Source organism: Tamandua tetradactyla, chromosome 2, assembly GCF_023851605.1.
Source record: "Tamandua tetradactyla isolate mTamTet1 chromosome 2, mTamTet1.pri, whole genome shotgun sequence".
Lineage (NCBI taxonomy): Eukaryota > Metazoa > Chordata > Mammalia > Pilosa > Myrmecophagidae > Tamandua > Tamandua tetradactyla.
The window spans coordinates 75,253,575-75,277,199 of record NC_135328.1 but is presented as its reverse complement, the minus strand read 5'-3'; the positions used below and the strand labels follow the sequence as shown (position 1 = coordinate 75,277,199).

The 23,625-nt window shown below is 39.2% G+C and overlaps 1 protein-coding gene and 3 pseudogenes across 1 annotated transcript; 2 read left to right on the top strand and 2 right to left on the bottom strand.

Annotated features, from left to right (window-relative positions):
* Nucleotides 1-6,548: 6,548 nt before the first annotated feature.
* LOC143656461 (interferon omega-1-like) lies at nt 6,549-7,177 on the bottom strand (annotated as a pseudogene).
* Nucleotides 7,178-10,692: 3,515 nt separating this feature from the next.
* On the top strand, nt 10,693-11,471 carry LOC143656451 (interferon alpha-2-like; annotated as a pseudogene).
* A 3,110-nt stretch (nt 11,472-14,581) lies between these two features.
* On the bottom strand, nt 14,582-16,508 carry LOC143673488 (polypeptide N-acetylgalactosaminyltransferase 1 pseudogene; annotated as a pseudogene).
* A 3,333-nt stretch (nt 16,509-19,841) lies between these two features.
* LOC143656442 (interferon omega-1-like) lies at nt 19,842-20,405 on the top strand. The gene has a single exon (XM_077128588.1). The coding sequence runs from the start codon at nt 19,842-19,844 to the stop codon at nt 20,403-20,405; it is 564 nt and encodes a 187-aa protein (XP_076984703.1).
* Nucleotides 20,406-23,625: the final 3,220 nt, after the last annotated feature.

Genomic DNA, 23,625 nt, shown 5'->3' with positions numbered 1-23,625 from the left:
GTGAGCCAAGAGAAAGGGATAGTCCACATGGCACTCAAGTAGACCTTCATGGGAAAAACCAAATCAATAGGCCAAGCCTTCAATCTTGGGTTTGTCCCTGTGGAACTTATCCCCACAATCAATAGGCCAACCCACTTAAAATTAGTTCTAAAAGTCACCTCCCAGAGAACTGCTTTTGTTGCTCAGTTGTGGCCTCTCTCTCTCTCTCAGCCAACACAGTAAGGAAACTCAGTGCTCTCCCCCTCTCCACATGGAACATGACCCCCAGGAGTGTAAACCTCCCTGGCAATGTGGGACAGAAATCCTAGAATAAGCTGGGACTCAGCATCAAGGGATTGAGAAAACCTTTTTGACCAAAGGGGTAAGAGAGAAATGAAACAAAAAAAGTGTCAGTGATTGAGAAACTTCAAACAAAGTTGAGAAGTTATCCTGGAGGATATTCTTACGCATTATATAGGTATCCCCTTTTTAGATTCTGGTGTATTAGAGTGGCTAGAGGGAAGTACCTGAAACTGTACAGACATGTTCCAGTAGCCACATTTCTTGAAGATTATTGTATAATGATACAGCTTTCACACTGTGACTGTGTGATTGTGAAAACCTAGTATCTGATGCTTCTTTTGTCTATGGTATGGACAGATGAGTTAAAAAAAATATGGTTAAGAAATAAACAAATAATAAGGGGAACAAAGGTTAAAATAAATTGAGTAGATTGAAATACTAGTGGGCAGTCAAAGGGAGTGGTAAGGAGTATGGCTTGTGTGCGTTTTTTCTTTTTTCTTTTCCTGGAGAGATGTAGATGTTTAAAAATTGATCATGATGATGAATACGGAACTATGGGATGATACTGTGAAGCACTGATCGTAACCATGTCAAAAATGTTTTTATGTCAAGAATATTTACCTATTTGTTCATTGTTTACAATAAAAATACTAAAATAAAACAAAAAAAGACCTCTCAGCTCTTTCCTTAAGTGTAACTATACCTCACTGCAGTTGTAAATATAAAGTCCTAAAACACGCAGAAGCTGTGGTGATGATGGCAACAGTCTTAGCATGAACCAGAAATGTTTCGCATCCACAGTGGAACTATACTCAGAGCCAGTTTACAAACTAGGCCAGCATATCAGTTGCACTGGGTTACATTTGTATGCGTCATTTTAATATGAAAATTATTTAATTCTAATAGATCACTGCCTTGATAAGAAATCTTATCAAGATTTCTGATAATTTCTAAGAATATGGTGCGAATATAGGACATTGCATCAAATTACTGTCATTGTTAAAGCATTCAAAATTAGTATCATTTTGTGAGCAAAATAATGTGACAGAATCGATTTCTATTCACTAACTTTTTCAATCATCTCACCTGTTTATATATGAACATGAATTCCCAGGTACATCTGTTCATGTAATGTCTGCTGCCCACACTTACCAGGCTGACTAAAAGTAACAGCCTTAGAAGGAACTAGTAGTGAGCCATAGAATGAGTTAAAATTGGTGAAATTTTTAATTAAAAAATCAAGGGATGATTTAAGTTGATTTTTAAAATATGTTGTCTTTAATTTCATGACAACTAGAGAACTGACGGGTATATGACACGTGTCAAACATATATAAAAGTAACAATAAAGTAAAGCATAAATGAATAAAATGAGACCCAAAAACAAAAGATCAGGATATTAAATATAAAATGCTTAAACATCTGTCATGGTCAGGTTCATGTGTCAACTTGGCCAGGTGGTGGCACCTGGGGATATCTGGTCAGGCAAGTGCTGGCCTGTCTGTTGCTATGAGGACATTTCATGAAGTTAAATCATGATTACATCCTCTGTATTCACTTCTGATTGCATTTGTAATTAGTTAAGGGGAGTGTCTTCTGCAGTGATTGATGCTTAATCTAATCACCAGAAGGGTTTCAAGGAGGATTCAGAGGAGAAAGTCACTCTTTCAGCTTCAGCTGGTAGGCCTCTCCTGTGGAGTTCGGCCAGATCTTTCATTGGATTTGCCAGCTTCACAGCCTGCCCAACGGACCTTGGAACCTTAAATTTGCGTGGTTGTCCAGCCAGCCTCTCCTGAGAATTCGTTGTGTAACTTCATTGGAGTTACCAGTTTGTGGTCTGCCCTACAGACCTTGGATTCTACATTCTCATGGTTATGAGAATCACTTCTATAAATTTTATATCTACAGATATCTCCTGGTGATTCTGTTTCTTTAGAGAACCCTAGCTAATACAACATCCCTATTAAAGGGAAAATCCTTGATTCATTTTAAGAAAATCCATAATTATCCTCAGTAGGGGCAAATGCCTAAAATCAAATAATACAAAAAAAAAAATAAAAGCAAATGATGAGCAGAGATAGAGGAAGACGATACAAGGGAAAGACATAGAGGTCACAATATCACTATCAATGAGTTCTTGATAATGAGTTATAAGATTCAATAAAAAAGTGTTAAATTTTAAAAACAGTGTCAATACATAAAGTAAAGAAATGTAATTTGTAACTCAGTTACAAAAGTCATATGAACTCAAGTGCAAATAAAATAAAATATTCATTAATGATTTCTAGAAATATACAAAAATGTGAACAGAAACATGATGCATTATTGAAATTTTAGCACAATATTATATTTTCTTAAAATAATATAGAAAAAAGATATATATAAAAGAATTGGGAAAACCTATTTATAGAATAAAGTAGTGTCCTAACTCTGGGGCATTGTAAGTTAAATCTGGAAATAGAACCTTGTTAAAACATTTATAAATCATTAATAAAAATTGTGGTAGTTAGATTCAGTTGTCAGCTTGGCCAGATGAAGGCACCTAGTTCTGTTGCTGTGGACATGAACCAACCGTATGTGAACTTCATCTGTTGTTGATTACATTTGCAGTCGGCTAGGAGGTGTGCCTGCTGCAATGGACGATGTTTGACTTAACTGGATGGTGCTTAAATGACAGAGCTCAATGTAGCACAGCCCAAGCAGCTCAGCATACCTCATCACAGCACTTGCAGCTCCACCCAGGACTTTGGAGATACAGAAAGAAATCACCATGGGGAAAGTTGTTGGAACCCAGAGGTTTGGAGAGAAGGGCAGTTGAGATCGTCCTGTGCCTTCCCACATAAGAAAGAACCTCAGATGGAAGTTAGCTGCCTTTCCTCTGAAGAACTAATGAAATAAATCCCCTTTTATTAAAAGCCAATCCGTCTCTGGTGTGTTACATCCTGGCAGCTAGCAAACTAGAACAAAAATCATCACATTTTAGATTACAACAACTTATTCTTTACTGCCTGCTTGTAAATAATAACTATTATTTATTTAGCATTTACTATATGCAAGATTTAAAAACTGCAGATGCTAATAAGTTGGAACACTATTATTCAAAGCCAAATGATAATTCCCCAAGACCATATGCTTTCCAATGTGACATAATTCAAAATTATATTAGTAGAGTAATTCATCATGACTAAGAAGATTAATCTTAGAAATATGTGATGCTTTGATAGCAGAAAATATACTTAATAATTTCCTCTGGGAAATTGTCTCCTTCAAATCTCTACTATGTGACCCACTTTCACCACATGTAATTGGAATCTTGCTTCCTAGCCACAGGGGCTGCTCTAAACCTCACTCTTGACTCTTCTGCCCCCATACAGTCCATCCAACAAAGCAATTACCAGGAGATTTTCCCCCAAATTGGAATTATTGAATATAGAAACTAACAAGACTAGATGAAGACTGAAGGCAGAGATGTGAGCAAAGGAAAAATTTCATTACGACAGTCCAGGGTGAGCTTTGGCATTTCAAGTCTCCTTCTAGACTCTCAACTCCTGTGTGAGGTGCTGAGTATATGATCTTTTGGATCATGCAGAGTGTAAATTTTGACTCAAAAGCACACACACACACAGAGGTCCCAGATGACAATCTCAGTGATATGCTTTTCCTTGAAACAATAGAATTTGTCTTAAAGCTGCCTACAATTCTGCATTACATTACAATCTGCATGTGCGAGACTTCTGCTTTTGCAAATCTGGGATTGTTTACCAATTCTCTGTATAGTTGTTTTAACAGCTGAAAATTTGAAATTATCATGTTCTTGCCCCTTAGATAAAATTGCATTATGAATCAGGGTGTGTTTGCTCATGGAAGGAAGACAATATAAGGATTAACTTATTCTTCAAAGAATCAATCCAAAGCACGTCAGCACATGGTAAGCCTTCCATTTACATTTATTCATACAGAAATATTTTCATAAGTTGAAAAGAGAATGCAGTAGCAATAGAGATCTAAGAAGCAAAGAGAGTAAGGAATGTAAATAACAGCAGAATTAGAACCCAACAGTAACAGAGAAAGAATAGAAATAGATCAGAAATGATGTCCTCATATGAAAGACAAACTTGACAGAGATTCTCTAAATGAAGAAAAGCAATTAAAAAGAGATGGAAAGGATGATAGAAAGGTAGGTGTTATGGAAAGTAATGAATGGAGTTCCTAAGAAAAATGTAGGTACTCTTGAGGAATAAATAAGGATAGTTGCAAAAGAATCAATAATCAATGATATAGTGAAAGATCATTTCTCATATTTGAAAAGAGACCTGAGTCAATAGATGATCAGACCAGCAGGACAAGACCTGGTGGGAAAGGCTGTGTCTCCACTGCCCAGTGGGACTCAAGATGTCTAACCACTGTATATAATTCCCCTATGAAGCTGACACGCAGCTGCAAGATATTTTTCGCCAGTAACCAGTTTAATCTCATTTACACAAAAGTCTTTTCTCATATGATTGGTTAGGCCACGCAAAAGAAGATAACAGTAGAATGGCGTGGATTTCTTCCCCTGGAAATGATTCTCTTTGCTTGAACTGTTACCTGTCCTTGCTGCCCACAGGAAGAGGAGAATGGAGACAGTATGTGCCTTACTGACTCTCTCCCTGTGAGTTCTACCTTGTACTGGGTGATGCTTTCAATGTTTGAACCTTTCTCTTGACAGCAATCAGAAGGGTTCAAACTGTGTAAGTCCAACATAATAAAATGAGTTGACCTTTTTTTTTGAAAGATAAGTTTTACATGTAGTCTGATAGGAACAGTTCATATATAAGAGGGGACCAATTATTAATGGTGTTGCTGCCTTGTATCCAATTAATCCCAAGTATTAGAAAATGCAGATAAATTTTTCTATAGATGTTCAGCAAGCTAACAGATTTGCTGTATCAAAATCCCTTTTGGGGCAGTAACCAGAGTTTCTTTTTCTATATGTGAAGTTTCATTACAGTTATCCTGTTTTCCATCCACTTAGGTATATTAGGAAGTGGAAGGTGGTTATTGTTTTGTTTACTTGATGTTCTCAGAATTTACGAAATGTTTGGAATCCTGACAAAATCCTGGGCTAGGCCCAGGATTTAGGAACCCAATGAGACTATCCCCCTCTCAGTAAAAAGATCAGGGTGCTTTTGGTTGGTTATGATATAATTGCACTATATTGTTAAAAGTGTTTGGGAAAAAGAATCTTTGTAGATGATAGACAAATGATAGTTATAATACATGCACCATCAATTGGTTTTTCTTTGCGTTTTCACTTCTGCATTACTCTGGTAACACATCTTTCCTCCGCGAAGGAAATATTAACCATGTGGGAAAGGGTGGTCTACATCTACAGTCCTGAGTTTCAAGGGTGGGCAAGTCAAGAAATCTGAGTCTGTAGCAGGAATTTTTCTTGAATATCAAAGAAAACTCTCTCCACCTAGAACGTTAAGACAGCTGTTATCTGGATTCTTTGTGACCATTTTGATAATAATGTACAAAGGTGTCATCTAAAGGAATGGGAAAAGGCACATCTCCAGATATTTTGTTTGTTTTATTAGATCCCATTGGAATTCCTGCAGGAGCCAATGGTTTGCTCTTCCCATGAGATTCACTGCTAAGGCATGTATTGATTGTCCTTTGTAGCCCAGATCCCAAATGTAACTAACTTTATAAATACCTTTTTTACATCCATGTCCTTTGTTTATTAAAACTGTATGGTCAGCGGGTGGTCAACTATCTCTCAAGATTTTATCTCAAAAGTCATTGGATGACTGAATGAATGAATGAATTGATGGATGAATCCACTGCACTGCATAATTTCCTACCTAGTTTGCAGAGTTAACATCTCAGAGAACTTTCTTTTTTTCTAAAGAACAGAACTGTCTTAAAACAAATTTAATAACAATTTATTAAAACTTCTAAAATAGTAAATAATATATTTATTACAAAGCAAATGTGAACATATGTAAAATAGAACATAAATACAAATACCATAAAAAGTATAAGTTACTTGAAATCCTAAAATAAATAAATACACATTTTATTAAATAAATTCAGTTACAGGGCACTTGTTACAGTTCACCAGATTCTGAAAATATTTGGTCCTATATATTCCTAATAATACTGATAAAAAATGCTAATTTCAAATCCAATTATTTTATGGCTGATACAAAAAATAACAACTTTGAAATGACAGGAACATTATGTTTGAGCTTGGATGATCATCTCTGGGAATCAGTTTCCTTCCTACATCCTGAGTGTCCTTGTGAGCACATGAATGAAGAGAAGCCATCTCCTGATTTCCACTCTGACAACCTCCCAGGCACAGTGACTGTTTTTCTTCTCTTGCAGATAGAGATGGATTCTCTGGAAGTATCTCCTCAGTGCCAGTGTGGGGTCCTTCATTCCCAGGAGAGATCCTTCTTCTCCCATCTCCTGCAGCAGACAGGTCTCAAGTTCCTCCAGCTGGCGGTGAAGTCCTGAGAGGAGCTGTTCCAGGAGGGTCGTGTTCCAAACAGCAGAGGAGGCCTCTGTGTGGAAGAGGTTGAAGATCTGCTGGAGCATCTCGTGGACGACAGACAGGGCCTGGGCCTTCTGGACCCGGCTGGCCTCCACCATCTCCTGGGGGAATCTGAAGTCAGTCCTGTCCTTCAGGCAGGAGAGAAGGGAGACCTTCCCCATTTGTCCCAACACTGTGAGGGTCTCCTGCTTTCCCACGTCCAGCTCTGAGGCAGGTCACAGCTGAAGGAGCTGATGGGGCTGGAGAAGATCATCACCAACACCACCAGTGAAGGGACTGAAAAAGCCATTGGTGAGTTCCAAGGAGACCCTCTTCTGGTTGAGATGGGGGACCGTGAGCTTCGAACCAGGTTCTCTGAGGACCTTCTTCCATGTGCGCCATTTAAATACTGAAGACAAGCATTTTCATTTTCTGAATTTCACCTAGCACTTTCCATTCCCCATTTTGCAATTTCATGTCTCCTCAGGGGCCTGAGAAGATGTATCACTTGAATTCTTTCTGTATTCTTACTTTAAGAACTCAGTTTACAATTAAAAAATCTTAGAATTCCCAGTCCAGTGGGATACTTATAATCAGCTAACAACATTTTTAATTGTTAGAGCTGTCTGGATCCTTTTTTCCATATGTTAAGAACAACTTTTAAAAAATCATTCCTAGGCTTCTTTTTAAATTTAATTCCACGCCCCCTCAGGCATCTTTCATGGAATTGTTGCTATACTAATCAAGTTTGAAAGATATTGTCCTTTATGTGCATAGATCCACTTGTGTTTTCTGTCATACCCTCAATACCGGGCACATGGTAGCCTAAAACAAAGCGCTCCATTGACTTCCTTCAACACATAGGAGCTATAACCTGGTTCATGTTGGTATAGTTCATAAAAGGTTGTATCTCAGATCAAGAAAGGAACTTGATTCATACTTATCCCCATTTTCTATTGCTGGACTATCTTTGCTCCATACTTAAGATGATAGTGAAAACACACAAAGGGGAATTAAATGTGTGTGCGTGTGTTTGTGTGTCTGTCTGTTTATGCACAGTTGTGTGGTTGGATAGGATGGGGAGGGTTGTATGATTTGATTGGATGATTGTTTCTAGTTTCAAAGACATGTATTCAAGTGCCCCATGATTATTATTTCTTTCAAAGCATCCTCTCTTCTCACCTGTATTTCCACAAATGTAGTACACACTCTCACATAGCCTACACTTTTAATATTTAGTTTAGTGTTCCTACAAAACCTACAAACTTTTAGAATCATCCCTTGTAAGTAAGGAGCACGTAAGCACACCTTTCCTAGAATCCTTTAGAAAATCCTGTTTTTTGTGATGGTGGTTGTGGGGAGTGGAATGGTTGTGCATATGAGCCTACATTTCCTAATTTCCCAAGTTCCCTCTGTTAATTCAAGCATCACCATATAGTTTGGTATGTATGTGAATGACTCAGGATGGTCAACAGTGACATACTCTTTTTTTTCAGGTGTACAACAACTCTGATAGCCTCCTCTCTTCATAAGGGAACTAGTTTCCATCACAATTAAATCCATATACCTTAAATAGCTTTATGATACACAGTTTGTCAAATTTGGTTTTCTTTATTCTACTTAATTGAGATAAGTACTGAACTGCCCATGATTGCACTTATACCAAGATATTTAATCTACCCTCAAAATGAGTTATGTCTTACTATTGTAGAAACATGCAAACAGAATGTGTGCACTAGGCTTTTTGTTGCTTTGTGGCAGAGACATTCAGTCCAGTCCATTACTTTAGCTTTATCAAAATAATGACTAAGTGATCCATTTATTTTTTTACATTTTATATATAATTTAAAAATTGTTCCCTCTTCTTTGGTATTTGTAATTGCACTGATAAAACGTTTTCCTAATATCCCTGCAATGTTTCCAATTTCACTTTGAGGTTTGTTGCAAAAAAGGGAAGAGAAAATGTAATGAACAAAAGATAACATTCTCAGCATGATTTTTGTGACATCAGAATATTTGGCTCACTTTTAATATTCCTAGAAAGTAAAAGTAAGCAGTCATTGAAAAGTTACACACATAGACAAAAGGAAAGGAAATGGTGAAAATTGCAAAAGAGGAAGTGACATCTGTCCTGAAATGACAAAATGACACAGCTAATGTCACCACAATGAATCAGGGGATTATATACAATGAAAGGTTTCAATGCAGCAGGTGGATGAGACTGTTGAAGACCCAGATAGCTCCAGAAGGAGGGCAGCTGGATCTTTAAGAAAGGCTGTTATTTATAAGACTAATTTTCAACTTTAAAGTTCAGGGAATTTTTTTCTTACTTAATTTCTTCCCAGTTCTTTTATCTCTCTTCTCATCCCCCTCCTCCTCCATCTTCTCTCCCTTTCCTCTCTCTCTCTGCATTTTATTTTTCCACTAACCACAAAATGATCCAACTCCATGGATTTAGTCATCAACTGACATTAAACAGTGAGGGGCTTGTAAACTGAACGGCCATTCAAGTAATTTCAAGAGATTTTACCTATCTCAGGAGCGAATAGATGTTATTTATTTGGACACAGCATTACTTCCATACACGTGTTCAAGCTCACACAAAGATGAAACCGGAACTAAATTATGGGATTTGTTTTTTTGTTTTTTGAGCTGAGAATTAAAGAAATGGAAGTAGATCATCTCGGGGAACTATCCATTTAGCTTCCATAGTTGGCTGGATTGCTTATCTCCATTACGGGAGTGGCTAACAGGTCTTGTGCTTACTTTTCCTGATGTTGTTACAAGTTCATCACAACAACCATCTTCAGGGCATCCCGACATAGTAGGAACGATGGTCATGTCTGTGTAACAGGAGTGAGGGGGCAAAGGTCTCACAGCCAGGACACACTAGAGCTGTGATCTGAACCCGGGCTGCCTAGCCCCAGAACCATGAAAGGCAAAGTCTCTTCTGAATCAGACATTTTCCCTGATATACATAAAACCAAATAAGTTCCTGCCATCTATCTCTCATTTTTTCCTATTCATTGGAAGCATCTCTGGCTCTTTCCAGATAGACCAGAATCCATATACATAGAATACAGGTTGCTTAACACCTATTAATTTCCAGCCCTGTCTTTCAAATAAATGATGTTAGTTTTTTGGGTTCAACTGGATCTCTGAAACTCCCCTTTCCCACATGAGATATTTTCAGAAATTAATCAGAATGTTAAAGCATCCATCTAAATTAGTTTTTACTACTTTTCTTTTTAGAAGCCTTCGTATTTCCATCAGAGTTCTTTAATGCTATGTTACACACTCTTTGGAACATGTACTCCTTTTTGTACTTGCTGAGGGCAGAGACTCCTTTGTCTGCTCCTGTGACAGACACTGCTCTAGAATCTAGGAACAGTGCTACTGCCCTCAGGGAGCTCATAGTCCAGTGAAAGGTCAGAAGTCAGACGACTAGTTAGGGTGATGACTTCATTACCAGTGTGCAGAGAGCAGCTAAAGGCTTAAGGCTAAAGAGTTAAGGTGGAGGGCGGACCATTTAGGGTTAAGCTACCATTCATATAATTTTACGTTCAGCTCTGGATCCTCTTTGAGTTTTCTATTTCTTCATTTTTAAAATATAAGTGACAATGATGATTATATCAAAGGGAAACTGTGAAGATTCAATGAAATTATGTTTGTGCATCACTTAGCTTAGAGCCTGTATATAATAAATTATGGCCATTAATATTGATATTATTTTAAAACTCTTTACAGATGCAATGAGGTGATTCCGTGAAAACCTTTGGGTAATATTACATTCCCTATAATCACTGTTCTCTGAAATTGTCTAGAATTTTCTCCCAAGGTACAACCAAGAAGGTGTGAAAAAATATGTTTTAAAGCTCTGGCAGATACTACATGGCACTTCTTGCTTTGGAGTCTTCCATCAGGTACTCATGTTGATAGATGTTCTTTTTTTAATTGAATTCAGAAACACCCAAAAACCTTAGGAAGGGAAACTAAACGGGTAAACTAGAAAAACCCAGAAAATGAAGGTTTGTGTGCTGTAAGCACCAAGTGTCCCCACCACGTGCTGAGGTGAGGCTCCCTCTCCAGGCAGCTCTGCAGAGTCACCAGCTCCCCAGGGGCCCTCCCAGGCTCTGTGCTGATGGCTCTGCTGAGGCTCTGCCCCTTCCCCACCTGTTGTCTGGCCTGTGTTGGGCCTGGAAGCTGTGGCCATCAGGAACCTTCACACTGGTGAGTCACATGGAGAGCAGCTCCCTCCTGTCATGTCTGAAGGACAGGAATGATTCCGATGTCCTCAGATACTCATGAACCAGAACCAGTTTGAGAAGAAGGTGCCACTACTGTCCAGCTTGAGCTACTCTAGCAAATTTCAACCTTTTCACCGCAAGTGGTTCTTTTCTGGCCTGGGATGAGACCCTGCTAGACACATTCCTCTTTGGATTTCACCAGCACCTGGATGACCTGGAGACATGTTTGGAGAAGGAAATGAAGGAAGATCAGACACCCCTGGGAAGTGAGAGCCCCTGCCTGACTGTGAGGAGGCTCTTCCAAGGAGTCAAGGTGTATCTGAAAGAGAAGCAACTCAGTTCCTGTGCCTGGGAGGTGATTTGATTGAAATCAGAAGGTGGTTTCTCTTCAGTAACAAGCTCAAAAGAATCCTCCAGAGATAATGAACATCCTGATTCTCAAAACAGTTCATCTGGTCACTGATTTGCTATTTCCAAGACTGAGGTGGCAATGTCCATCACTGTTTTTACGCCATATTAAAAATAAATCATGGCAAATGTTACGGAGTCATAAAGTCCATAGCTTGGGCTCTTCATCATGGAGCTCTTGTTTCTGGAGCTAAGTTATGTCTTGGGGAATCAAATTCAATACCTACTCAAAATGCCCATCATCATATGACTGGTACTGGGTTTCTCACTTCTTCATTCACGTACTTTGCCTGCGTTTATTTTGTGAGAAAATGCTTTGGATTATCTTTATATTAAGAAAGTATGCGAAGCAAGAAAATAGTTTTCTTCAAATGGCATTTATTTCCCATAACTAAAGAATTTACAGTATAGTCTTGTACAAAATACAATATTAAATAAGAGTTTAATTGACAATAAATACTTAAACACTGTGAACAACATAAATATACTAACAATTTAAATAGTAAAACAAAAATTATAAAGTTTTTTCACTTATACCAAATGAAAGATGCATTTCTCTGTTCTAAATGGCTGATGAGCCCATAAAATCTGACATGATTTATTTTATTTTATTTTTTGATCACGGAAATTATTGATTAGACATCAGGTTTATTGAAGCATTTAGCCTACTGAAAATAGAACTAACACAGCTCATGGAGTAAAAATAAAAATATAGACCCTGCTTCATTTCAAATTTCCTGGGTACAGAGTTTATGTATTCTGTATTATGTCCTCTCTCCAAAGCATCTACATGTCCTTGATGTCAATTAACTTGAACAGGATTCAAGAAACTGTGTGTGCATTCAATTTGGCAGGTTATTATAGTGATGTGACTTTCAGAAACATTCTTAAGCACAAGAAATAGTACTGCCTGCAGTGAGAGTCTTTGATAATCAAAGAAAAGAAGAGCATTAAACATACTCTTAGAAATCAGAAGGAAAAAAATATGTACTTTTGTCAATGGACTGCTTTTCATATCAAGAAAACTGTCTCACTGGGGGTTTCCTTTTATAACATTAACTTACTCTTTTTCGCATGGGCAGGCACCAGGATTCAAACCCAGATTTCAGGCATGGCAGGCGAGAACTCAGCCTACCAAGCCACTGTGGCCCACCTCAACATTGCTTTTAATTGATACTCAGGCTGTTTTGTGGTATTAAAAATCAGAGAAAAAAGAAAACTGATTCAACTTAAATGGAATTTAGGGAAGTAAATGGAATTTAGGGAAGAAATGCAGGATGAGTAATATGGAATAATAGCTGCACTTCTTTGGCTAACATTAAAAAATGCCAATTAAACATTTTAAGTCATATTTTATTTTTAAAAAAAACAGCAGATACACATTACAATTTGAGCATCAAATATAAATATGCTCTTGACCATGAAGCACATCTGAATATGGAATGTAAACGGTTCCCCCAAAAAGCATCAAATGTATCACCTCCAAATACCCAAATAATAAATAATTTCTGTAGATTTTTCATTGAGTAGAATTATAAATAAAGATCTGAAGATTTATTGCTGTGGAAAACAAATCTGTAATAGAGTAGTATGAATCCTGGGTATTAAGCATAAACAATTGAATCAAGTTAAGAGTTGAAAATTTAATACTTTTAAAAAAAATATTTTTATTGATAAAGAACATACAAACACAAACATTCTTTACATACAAACATTCCATACATGATGTACAATCAATGCCTCACCATATCATCACTTAGCTCTATATCTATCACCATGATCATTTTTCAAGAATACTTGCACCACTCCAGAAGAAGAAATAAAAAGAAAAATTAAAAATTCATACATACCATATTGCTTTCTCCTTCCTCTCAAGGACCACTAGTATTTCGATCTACCCAATGTATTTTAACCTTTGTTCCCCCTATTGTTTTTTTATCCATATTTTTTACTCATCTGTCCATACCGTAGATAAAGAGAGCATCAGAGACTAGGTATTCACAATCACAAAGTCATATTGCGAAAGCTGTCATCATACAATCATCTTCAAGAAACATGGCTACTGGAACACAGCTCTACAGTTTCAAGCACTTCCCTCTAGCCTCTCTAATATACCTTAAACTATAAAGTTGCTATCTATATACTGCGTAAGAATAACCTTCAGGATAACCTCTCCACTCTGTTTGGAAACTCTCAGCCACTGACTTTACTTTGTCTCATTTCTCTCTTTCCCCTTTTAGTCAAGAAGGTTAACTCAATCCCTTGATGCTGAATCCCAGCTCATTCTAGGATTTCTGCCCCACATTGCCAGGGAGGGTCACACCCCTGGGAGTCATGTCCCTTGTAGAAAGGGGAGGGCAGTGAGTTTGTTTGCCGAGTTGGTTGAGAGAGAGGCCACATCTCAGCCACAAAAGAGGTTCTGTGGGGGTGACACTTAGGTCTAATTTTAAGTAGGCTTAGCCTATCCTTTGCAGGGATAAGCGTCATAGGGACAAACCCCAAAACTGAGGCTTGCCTTATTGATGTGGTTGTCCCCACTGCTTGCAAGAATATCAGGAATTCTCCAAATGAGAAGTTGAATTTTCCCCCATTCTCACCATCAACCCAATGGGACTTTGCAAATACTTCTTTAATTTAATAACTTTTTTGAGTGTAAAAGTCTACAAGCCACTTGACTCAAGAGCAACTGAGATATCTACTTCTTTACTGAGACCACACATTACATTAAAATTCCATTTTTTTTAGAAAACCAGAAAAAATTATAATTCCAACCCTCACAGACCAAATTAAAAAAACAACTGTGAGAAACATTAAAACTATTCTCAAAGCACCATATTTTCCCACATCAATTTCATCACCACAAGGAAGGCATCCATGATTATCACAAAAGAAACAAAATAAATGTCATTGGAATCAGTTATTTTCCCCACTGAAGCATAAAATTTATATAGAAATCTGAAACTATACTATACCAAATGATATATCCCATAGTTCTGATTTAATATTCTTTAAATGCTGTTTAATACTGTTTATTTAAATTATTGTAAAGATGTTGTTTACATGATTTAGAATCAGTATCCAATTCTTTTATGTTTCTTTTTGTATCAATATAATACACTGGCTACCAGTTCTAATCAGGAAAAAAAATCTTGGAACTCTCTTCATCATGATAGCACATTCAGCAGAAACTACCAATGTGCAAGCAAACCATAAAAAGTGCAGCTCTCCAGAAAGTACAGTTTATTGGTTGTTTCACAGTCTAAATTTTCTTTACAATGATTCTTGATGAGAGACTCTTTCAGTCTTGTAAACATCAGTGTGCTCACTTGTATGTATTTCACGGCCTTGGACAGGAAGGCTGGTCCACAGTAGGGAAAAGCTAGAGGAGTCTTAAGTTTTAATGGATGATAAGCCTTACATCCCGCAGAGTAGGGAAGTACTTTTCCCTTTTTGCTACTTAAGAATGTGGCAGAAACGTATGTTGAAGTAATCCAATCAATCCTTATTTTTGTTCTTTTTTTCGTAAACTTGGTCTCAGGATATTTCTGGAAGGGCGATGTTTCTGAGAAACCACAGCTGGGACCAGCTTCTATCACACCCCTGACGCCCGGCCCCCGGCTCTCCTCCTCCGGCGCTTTCCCCAGGCACTGACGCATGTCCGCTGCTGCAGGCTGAACTTCACTGCGTCGCACTCCCACAGGTGGCTGCTATTAGGGGGTGTCATTGGAGCATTATGCCGGACCGTTAAGTTTGGAAACATCCAAGCAAAGGTCATCTGTTCCAATTTCTTGGTTGGCAGTATAAGAAAAAACCTGATAACCTCCCATACCATGACTGTTAATTATTTCAACTTTTTATTTTGCTGTTCTAGTCATGTTATCAGACACTGATGTGTTTCCGTACTACGTTTCTCTGCCAAAGTGAAATAGTGATGTGGAATTTGAGAATTAGGATAAATATTCTCCAGGTACCAAGAGGAAGGTCTGTATTGTAACTTTTGTCTTAGACCAAGACTTGATGATATATCTCCATAATCTACCTTTGTAACACCTGGGGAAATTATATAGAAGAAATTCTTGAATTCATCCACCCAAACTTCTGCAAGTCATCTGTTATTTTTTATTGATAACCTGCCCTGGGCCTCCTGGAAATGTGTAAGGTGTAGCTTTACGAAACACATGTCCAACATGTGAACAGGTACCAATTTCTGAAGTACCCCCACACTGCCAAGTCCTAGAGGACATTTCTAGGTCTTCTTCTCCCCAACTGTTCCAGCATCACATGTTCCAATTTCCTGAAAGTAATCTCTGCTTATTGAAAACGCCCTTCTGCTATTGCTGGTTTTATGACAGGAGGAGTCGATCACCTTTCCTTCAGTCCATTTCTCTCTAGGGAACAGGATACCAGCGAAAAGTGAGCTTCCAGTGGAATCCACCCTAGGTCATGTCAGAACCCGCCGTGGACTCCACAGTATCATCACTGATCACATCAGCGACTGGACATGCCCCTGGTTTCCTGTCGTGTCTAATCCTGGCTAAGAGAGGCTCCAGCCATGCCACTACAGGTTCACAAGACAATCGAAGAAGGTGACCTTCGGACACAGCACTGCCTTTTAATCTAGCTCTGATCACCCCAGAAAGTTCTTCCATTCGAATTACATGAACTGGTACTTTTAATTTCCTCACAGAACTCTCTAGAGGTCTTTTCAAAAAGTCTCTGTCACTGGCATCATCCACCAGAACAATTTCTTCTAACATATGTCTTGGTGAGCAATTTAATCACCATATGGACAGTTCGCAGAAATGTGCTCCAAGTCTCACTGTGGAAAACAATCACCACACTTGTTGTAGGAAGATTATCCCGATAAACCTTTGTTTACACCCTTCTAACCTCACATCTGGTGAAGCTCTGCTGAGGGCAATCATCTCACTCGCCAGTAAGTTGAACTGATCGATTTCAAACATCTTTTTCATATTTTCTTGATCTTCTTTAGGAATGACGACTGGTTTCCCCATTTCTCCAGGACCTTCATGAGCTTCTGTACCGCCGCTAGAATATCTCCAGCAGGAAATCCTCTTTCCCTTTTTTCATCATATTTGTTGCATTCATTGAAGTAAAGCAGCAGGAAAAAAATCCAAGAGCACCCAAATCAAGGAGGTGGCTAAGACCACCTTGAAATGTGCAAATTTTCTCACGGCACTTTAAGGCAAATGCAAAACTAAAACATATATATGTACATATCTAAATATACAAATGTCATGAAAATCATTGCAATCCAGTTTCATCAGAAAATACGTCCACAACCTGGGTCAGTGCGTGGCTGCGGCGAGGGTGCTGGGCCCGCAGGGGCAGGGGCGGCAGGTCCCGCGGGCGCCCCCCTCCGGCCGCCTTCCGCCCCGCAGCCTCCTCACCCACTGGCGGCGGCTCCCCCCGCGCGCAAAGGGGCCGACGCGGGACCCGGGACCCGCCCCCGTCCCCGCCCCCGCCACCGCCACCGCGCCAGGCCTCCGCGGGCTCGGCCCGCTCCTCGGGGCCGCAGCGCACGTCGCCGCCACCGCGTCAGCGCGGGGTCGAGCCGCAGGGCCGCCGGTGTCGTCAGCTGGGCGCCTGGGGCGAGGCGCAGCTCCCGTTCGTAGCGGCTGTGAGACCGTTGTCACCTCGCTCCCGTTACGCGGAGGTGACCGTCGTTCCCGCTGCCCTGGGGTGTCCTGATGACGGTTGTGCGATGGACTAAGAACGACACCGGGATAAAGTCCGCACAAAGCCTGTCGGCCACTCCTGGCGCGGAGCAAACCACCCAGCCGGCTGCGAGGCTAGATGGATGCGTCCCGAGATCACGGGCATCCACGCCTTTATTCTCAGTCCAATAAAACACAAGTTTTGTCTCTCATTTCCTCTCTGCGTGAACTTGAATATGTGGATGGAAGCAATGTCCTGTCTAAACGTAACATCTGCTCGCTCCCGAGACACCTGACCTCTCTCACTCTTTAAATGGCCGTTCAGTGTGCAGCCAGTCTAGGCTGAGAATCAGTTGTTGTGACTAAATCCGTGGGTTTGGGGCATCTCTGTGGTCAGTGGAAAAATAAAGCCTAGAGACAGAGAGAGAGAGAGAGGGAAGGAGAGGGAGAGGGTGTGGAGGGGAAGATGGAGGAGACCAGTCAGTGTACAAGCCTCTGAATATCAGTCGTGTGACTAAATCCGTAGAGCTGGATCATCTCTGTGTCCAGTGGAAAAATAAAACAAAGAAAGAGGAGGAAAAGAAGGAGAGGGAGAAAGATGGCGTATGGGGGCGATGATTAAGACAGGGAAAAGAACTGGGAAGAAATAGGAAAAGCAAATACCCTGGTCTTTCAAAGCTGAAAAATTAACCTTTTATGCAAAAGCATCTTTTAAAGATCCAGATGCCCTCTTTCTGGACCTATCTCCGGTTTCAACACTCTCATCCCCCTACTACATTGAAACCTGTCGATCTGTATAACACCCCAAAATTGTGGTGGTGGTGTTAGCTGTGTCATGTTTCTTTTCAGTGTTCAGGAGGGGAGATGTCACTTGCTCTTTTTGAATCATCAGCATTTACTTTCCTTCTGTTTATGTGTATTACTTTTCCTTGACTGCTTACTTTTACTTTCTAGGCATATCAAAAGTGATACAAATCTTATGATATCACGAAAATCATGCAGAGAAGAAGTTTTTTTTAATTATTATTGCGTTTTCTCTTCCCGAGCAAACCTCAGTGTGGAATTGGAAACCTTACAGGGGCATTAGGAGAAGGTTTTTTTAGGAAATCTTTTAATCACTGAAAAATCAAATACAAAAGAAAAGGGAGCAATTTTTAAATTATGCAAAATATGAGAAAGAATAAAATGGATCATTTAGTCATTATTCTGATACAACTAGAATAATGGACAGGGCTGGACAACGTCTCTGCCGCAAACCTCAGTGAAATCCAGTGCTCACATTCCAACTGCCTGAACGTCTCAACATTATTAACTGCTGCACTTTACTCATTTTAAAGACAGACTAACCATCTTGGGATAGTTGGGCTCAGTGCAATGATGGGCAATTCAGTATATATTTCAATTAAGTAGAATAAAGAAAACCAAATTTAAAAAATCGTATCATAAAGGTATTTAGGGTATATGGATTTAATTATGATGGAGAACTCTTCCCCTTATGAACACAGGAGGCTATCAAACTAATTGTACACCTGAGAAAAAGAGTACGTCATTATGGAACACTCTGAGCCATTCATATACAGACTACATTATGTAATGATGCTTGAAATAAGATAAGGAAAATTGGGAGATTAAATAATATAGGCGCATATGCACAGCAATTCCATTCCCCAACCTACCATCGCAAAATACAGGATCCTCTAAAGTGTTCTAGGGCAGGTATGCTGACATGTTCCTTCAGGGAACTCTTCTAAGAAGTTTGTGGGTGTTTTAAGAAGACTAAACTAAACACTAAAAGTCTAGGCTATGAGAACAAGGTGTACTACATTTATGGGAATACAGGTGAGGTGAGGGGATTATTTGGAGACAGTAATAATTGTACACTTAAATATAATATATCTCTTTGAAGTTAGAAACAATTATCCAACCAACCCACATAACTCTCCCCATCCTACCAAACCACACAAGTGTGCGTACACACACACGCATGAATACATGCACACACATCTAATTTCCCTTTGCATGGTTTCATTCTCCTCTTAAAGTGAGGACAAAGATACCCCAATAGAAAATAGGGATAAGGATGAACCAAGTTCTCTTCCTGTTCTGAGATCTACAATCTTTCATTAACCACACCAGCATGAAGCATGTGGAAGCTCCCATGGGTTGAGGAAGTCTATGGAACCCTTTTGTTTAAGGAGATACCAAGTACCTGATTGAGGATATGACAGAAAACACAAGTGGCTCTAAGTACATAAAGGACATATCTTTTATACCTGAGTTGTATATCAACACTTCCATAAAGGATATCTAGAGGGTGAGGAAGAAGATTTAAAAAGAAGCCTAGGAATAATCTTTGCGGTAGTTCTTAACATAGGAAAAATGGATACAGACAGCTCAATCGATTAGAAATTGATGTTTATTAAAATGTAAGCATCCCACTGGATTGGAAATTCTAGTATTTTCATGGGTAAGCTGAACTCTCAGTGTAAGAAAACAGAAAGAATTACAACAGATACATCTTCTCAGGCCCCTTAGGAGTCAGGAAATTCCAAAATGGGGAATAAAAAGGTCTGGGTGAAATTCAGAAAATGAAATTTCTTGTCTTTAGTACTTAAATGGCACACATGGAAGAAGGTCCTCAGAGAACCTGGTTCGAAGCTCACGGTCCCCCATCTCAGCCAGAAAAGGGTCTCCTTGGAACTCACCAATGGCTTTTTCAGTCCCTTCACTGGTGGTGTTGGTGATGATCTTCTCCAGCCCCATCAGCTCCTTCAGCTGTGACCTGCCTCAGAGCCTTGACATGGGAAAGCAGGAGACCCTCACAGTGTTGGGACAAATGGGGACAATCTCCCTTCTCTCCTGCCTGAAGGACAGGACTGGCTTCAGATTCCCCCAGGAGATGGTGGAGGCCAGCCGGGTCCAGAAGGCCCAGGCCCTGTCTGTCGTCCACGAGATGCTCCAGCAGATCTTCAACCTCTTCCACACAGAGGCCTCCTCTGCTGTTTGGAACACGACCCTCCTGGAACAGCTCCTCTCAGGACTTCACCGCCAGCTGGAGGACCTTGAGACCTGTTTGCTGCAGGAGATGGGAGAAGAAGGATCTCTCCTGGGAATGAGGGACCCCACACTGGCTGTGAGGAGATACTTCCAGAGAATCCATCTCTATCTGCAAGAGAAGAAAAACAGTCACTGTGCCTGGGAGGTTGTCAGAGCGGAGATCAGGAGATGGCTTCTCTTCATTCATGTGCTCACAAGGAAACTCAGGATGTAGGAAGGAAACTGATTCCCAGAGATGATCATCCAAGCTGAGACTTATTGTTCCAGTCATTTCAAAGGCGATATTTTTTGCTTCAGCTATAAAATAATTGGATTTAAAATTAGCATATTTTGATCGAGTGCAATGATGGGCGGTTTGCTGCAGGAGATGGGAGAAGAAGGATCTCTCCTGGAAGTGAGGGACCCCACACTGGCCGTGAGGAGATACTTCCAGAGAATCCATCTCTATCTACAAGAGAAGAAAAACAGTCACTGTGCCTGGGAGGTTGTCAGAGTGGAAATCAGGAGATGGCTTCTCTTCATTCATGTCCATACAAGAAAATTCAGGAATTAGGAAGGAAACTGATTCCCAGAGATGATCATCCAAGCTGAGACTTATTGTTCCAGTCATTTCAAAGGCGATATTTTTTGCTTCAGCTATAAAATAATTGGATTTAAAATTAGCATATTTTGATCAGTTTTATGAGCCATATATATGACCACATATTTTCAGAATCTGGCAAACTAAGCTAAGCCTTGTACCTGAACTTTATTTCATAAAACATTTATTTATTTATTTAAACATTTAAAGTAACTTTTAATTTTTGTATTATATGTTCGATTTTGCTTTGTAAACAATATATTACTTACTGTTTTAGAAGTTTAATAAATTATTATTGTGTTTTACGACATTCCTGTTCTTTTAAGATAAAGAAGTTTCCCATAGTATTAATTCTGCAAACTAAATAGGAAACTATGCAGTGCAGTAGATTCATTCATTCATTCATTCATTCAATAACCTTTGAGAGAGAACCTTGAGAAAGAGGTGGGTGCTCACTGACCTTGCGGAGCTTACATACAGCAAAGGACATGGACGTACAAAAGTCCTTATAAAATTAGTTACATTTGGGATCTGGGCTACACAGAAAATGTAAACAATGCCTTAGCAGTGAGTATCATAGCAAGAGCAAACCATTGACTCTTGTGGGAATTCTAATGGGATCTAATAAGCTCAAACAAAATCCCTGGGGATGAGTCTTATCCCTCCATCCTTTAGAAGATGTCTTTGTGCACCATTATCAAGACGGCCATGTAGAGTCTATATTCAGTTTCAACTGTCTTAGCCATCCAGGTGGAAAGAGTTTTCTCTGATATTCAACAGCAATTCCTGCTGAAGATTCAGATCTCTTGACTTGCCCATCCTTGGAACTCAGGACTGTGGAGGCAGGCCACCCTTTCCCACATGGTTAATATTTCCTCCATGAGAAAAAGATTTGTCACCAGAGTAATGTGGAAGATAAAACACAAAGACGAAACCAATTGATAGTGCATATGTTATAACTATTATTTCTCTATTATCTACAAAGATTCTTATTCCCACATACTTTTAACAATGCAATGTAATTATATCATAACAAAACAAGAGGACCCTGACCTTTTTCACTCAGAGGGCCATAACAGAAGTTTCACTGAGTTCCTAAATCCAGGACCTAGTGCAGGATTTGTTAAGGATGTTCACATTCTCTGTAAATTCTCAGAGCTTCAAGTAAACACAGCTATAACCACTTTCAAGTTCCTAATATTCCATAGTGGATGGAAACAGGATAACTGTAATGAAACTTCACACTTAAACAATGAAAGGCCAGTAACCCCCCAAAATAGAGCTTTTAAGCTAGTAAATCTGTTAGCATGCTGAACAAGGATGGAAAAAATTTATCTGTGTTTTCTAATATTGTGTTTGGAATGAACATCAAGGCAGCAACACAATCAATAATCTTTTATTAGCCCTCTCTTATACATGAACTGTCCCTATCAGATTGCATGTAAAATTTTTCTTTCAAGAAAAGAGTAAGACTCACACAGTTTGAATCCTTTTGATTGCTGTCAAGAGAAAGGTTCCTATGTTGCAAGCATCACCCAGTACAGGGTAGAACTCACAGGCAGAGAGTCAGTAAGGCACACACTGTCTCCATTCTCCTCTTACTGGGGGAAGCAAGCAAGGACAGGTCACAGCTGGAATGAAGTGAATCATTTCCAGGGGAAGAAATCCACACCCCCCACCCTGCTGCTCTCTCTTTTTATGGGGACCTCAGGGCAGTGCCTAACCAGTCCCATGAGAAGGAGGACTTTTGTGTTATGAGATGAACCTAGTTACTGGGGAAAAACGTCTTGCAGTTGGATGTCAGCCTCTTAGGGGACTTGTATACAGTGGTTAGAACACCTAGAGTCCCGCTGGGCAGTGGAGCTACTTCACAGCCTTTCCCACCAGGTCTTGTCCTGCTGGTCTCTGCTCATCTACTGACTCAGGTCTCTAATCAAATATGAGTAATGACCTTTCACTATATCTTTGAATACTGATTCTTCTGCGACTATTCTTATTTATTCCTCAAGAGTACCTACACTCTTATAAGGAACTCCATTCATTAATTTCCATTACACCTTATTTTCTATCATCCTTTTCATCTCTTAGTAATTGCATTTCTTCATTTAGAGAAATTTGGCATTCGTCTTTCATCGGAGGACATCAGTTCTGATCTGCCATTTCTATTCTTTCTCCCTTATATTTGGGTTCTAATTCTGCTGTTATGTTTTTAGTTTCCTTGCGCTCTTCACTTCTTTGATCTCTATGGTTAACCTCATTCTGTTTTATTTTCAAGTTATGAAAATATGTGTATATGAATGCAAATGGAAGGTACCCTATTTACTGACATGCTTTGGATTGATCCTTTGGACAAGCTAATCCTTATAGTGTCTTCCTTCCATGAGCGCACACACCCTGATTCATAATGCAATTTTCATGAGGGGCAAAAACATGATAATTTCAAAATTTCAGCTGTGAGTACATCAATACGGAGAAGACTTGTTATGCAATCTTCAATTTTCTAAGATCAATCTTCTTACACTTGATGAATTAGCCTAAATTATAAATTTTAATTATAACGCACTGTAAAGCATATGGACTTGGGGAAATAGTGGTTGGGTGTGAATGATAGTACTCCAATGTACCAGCATCTACAGTTCCTTGATCTTGCATATAGTAGGTGCTCAGTAAATGATAACTGTAGTTTAATATGTGATGATTTTTGGTTATGATTTATAAATATTTTAGAGAGCTTGTTTTACTTGTTTTTAGTTTCAGTACCCATAATCTTAGCCACTAATTTACTCTTTAAATAGTATTTCCTAGTTATTTTTATCCATCTTATTTTTCTATATTATTTTTAGAAAAGTAATAT

What these genes read in the sequence shown, in the direction of transcription:
- LOC143656442 (XM_077128588.1), top strand. Translation starts at nt 19,842, where the DNA reads ATGGCTTTTTCAGTCCCTTCACTGGTGGTGTTGGTGATGATCTTCTCC.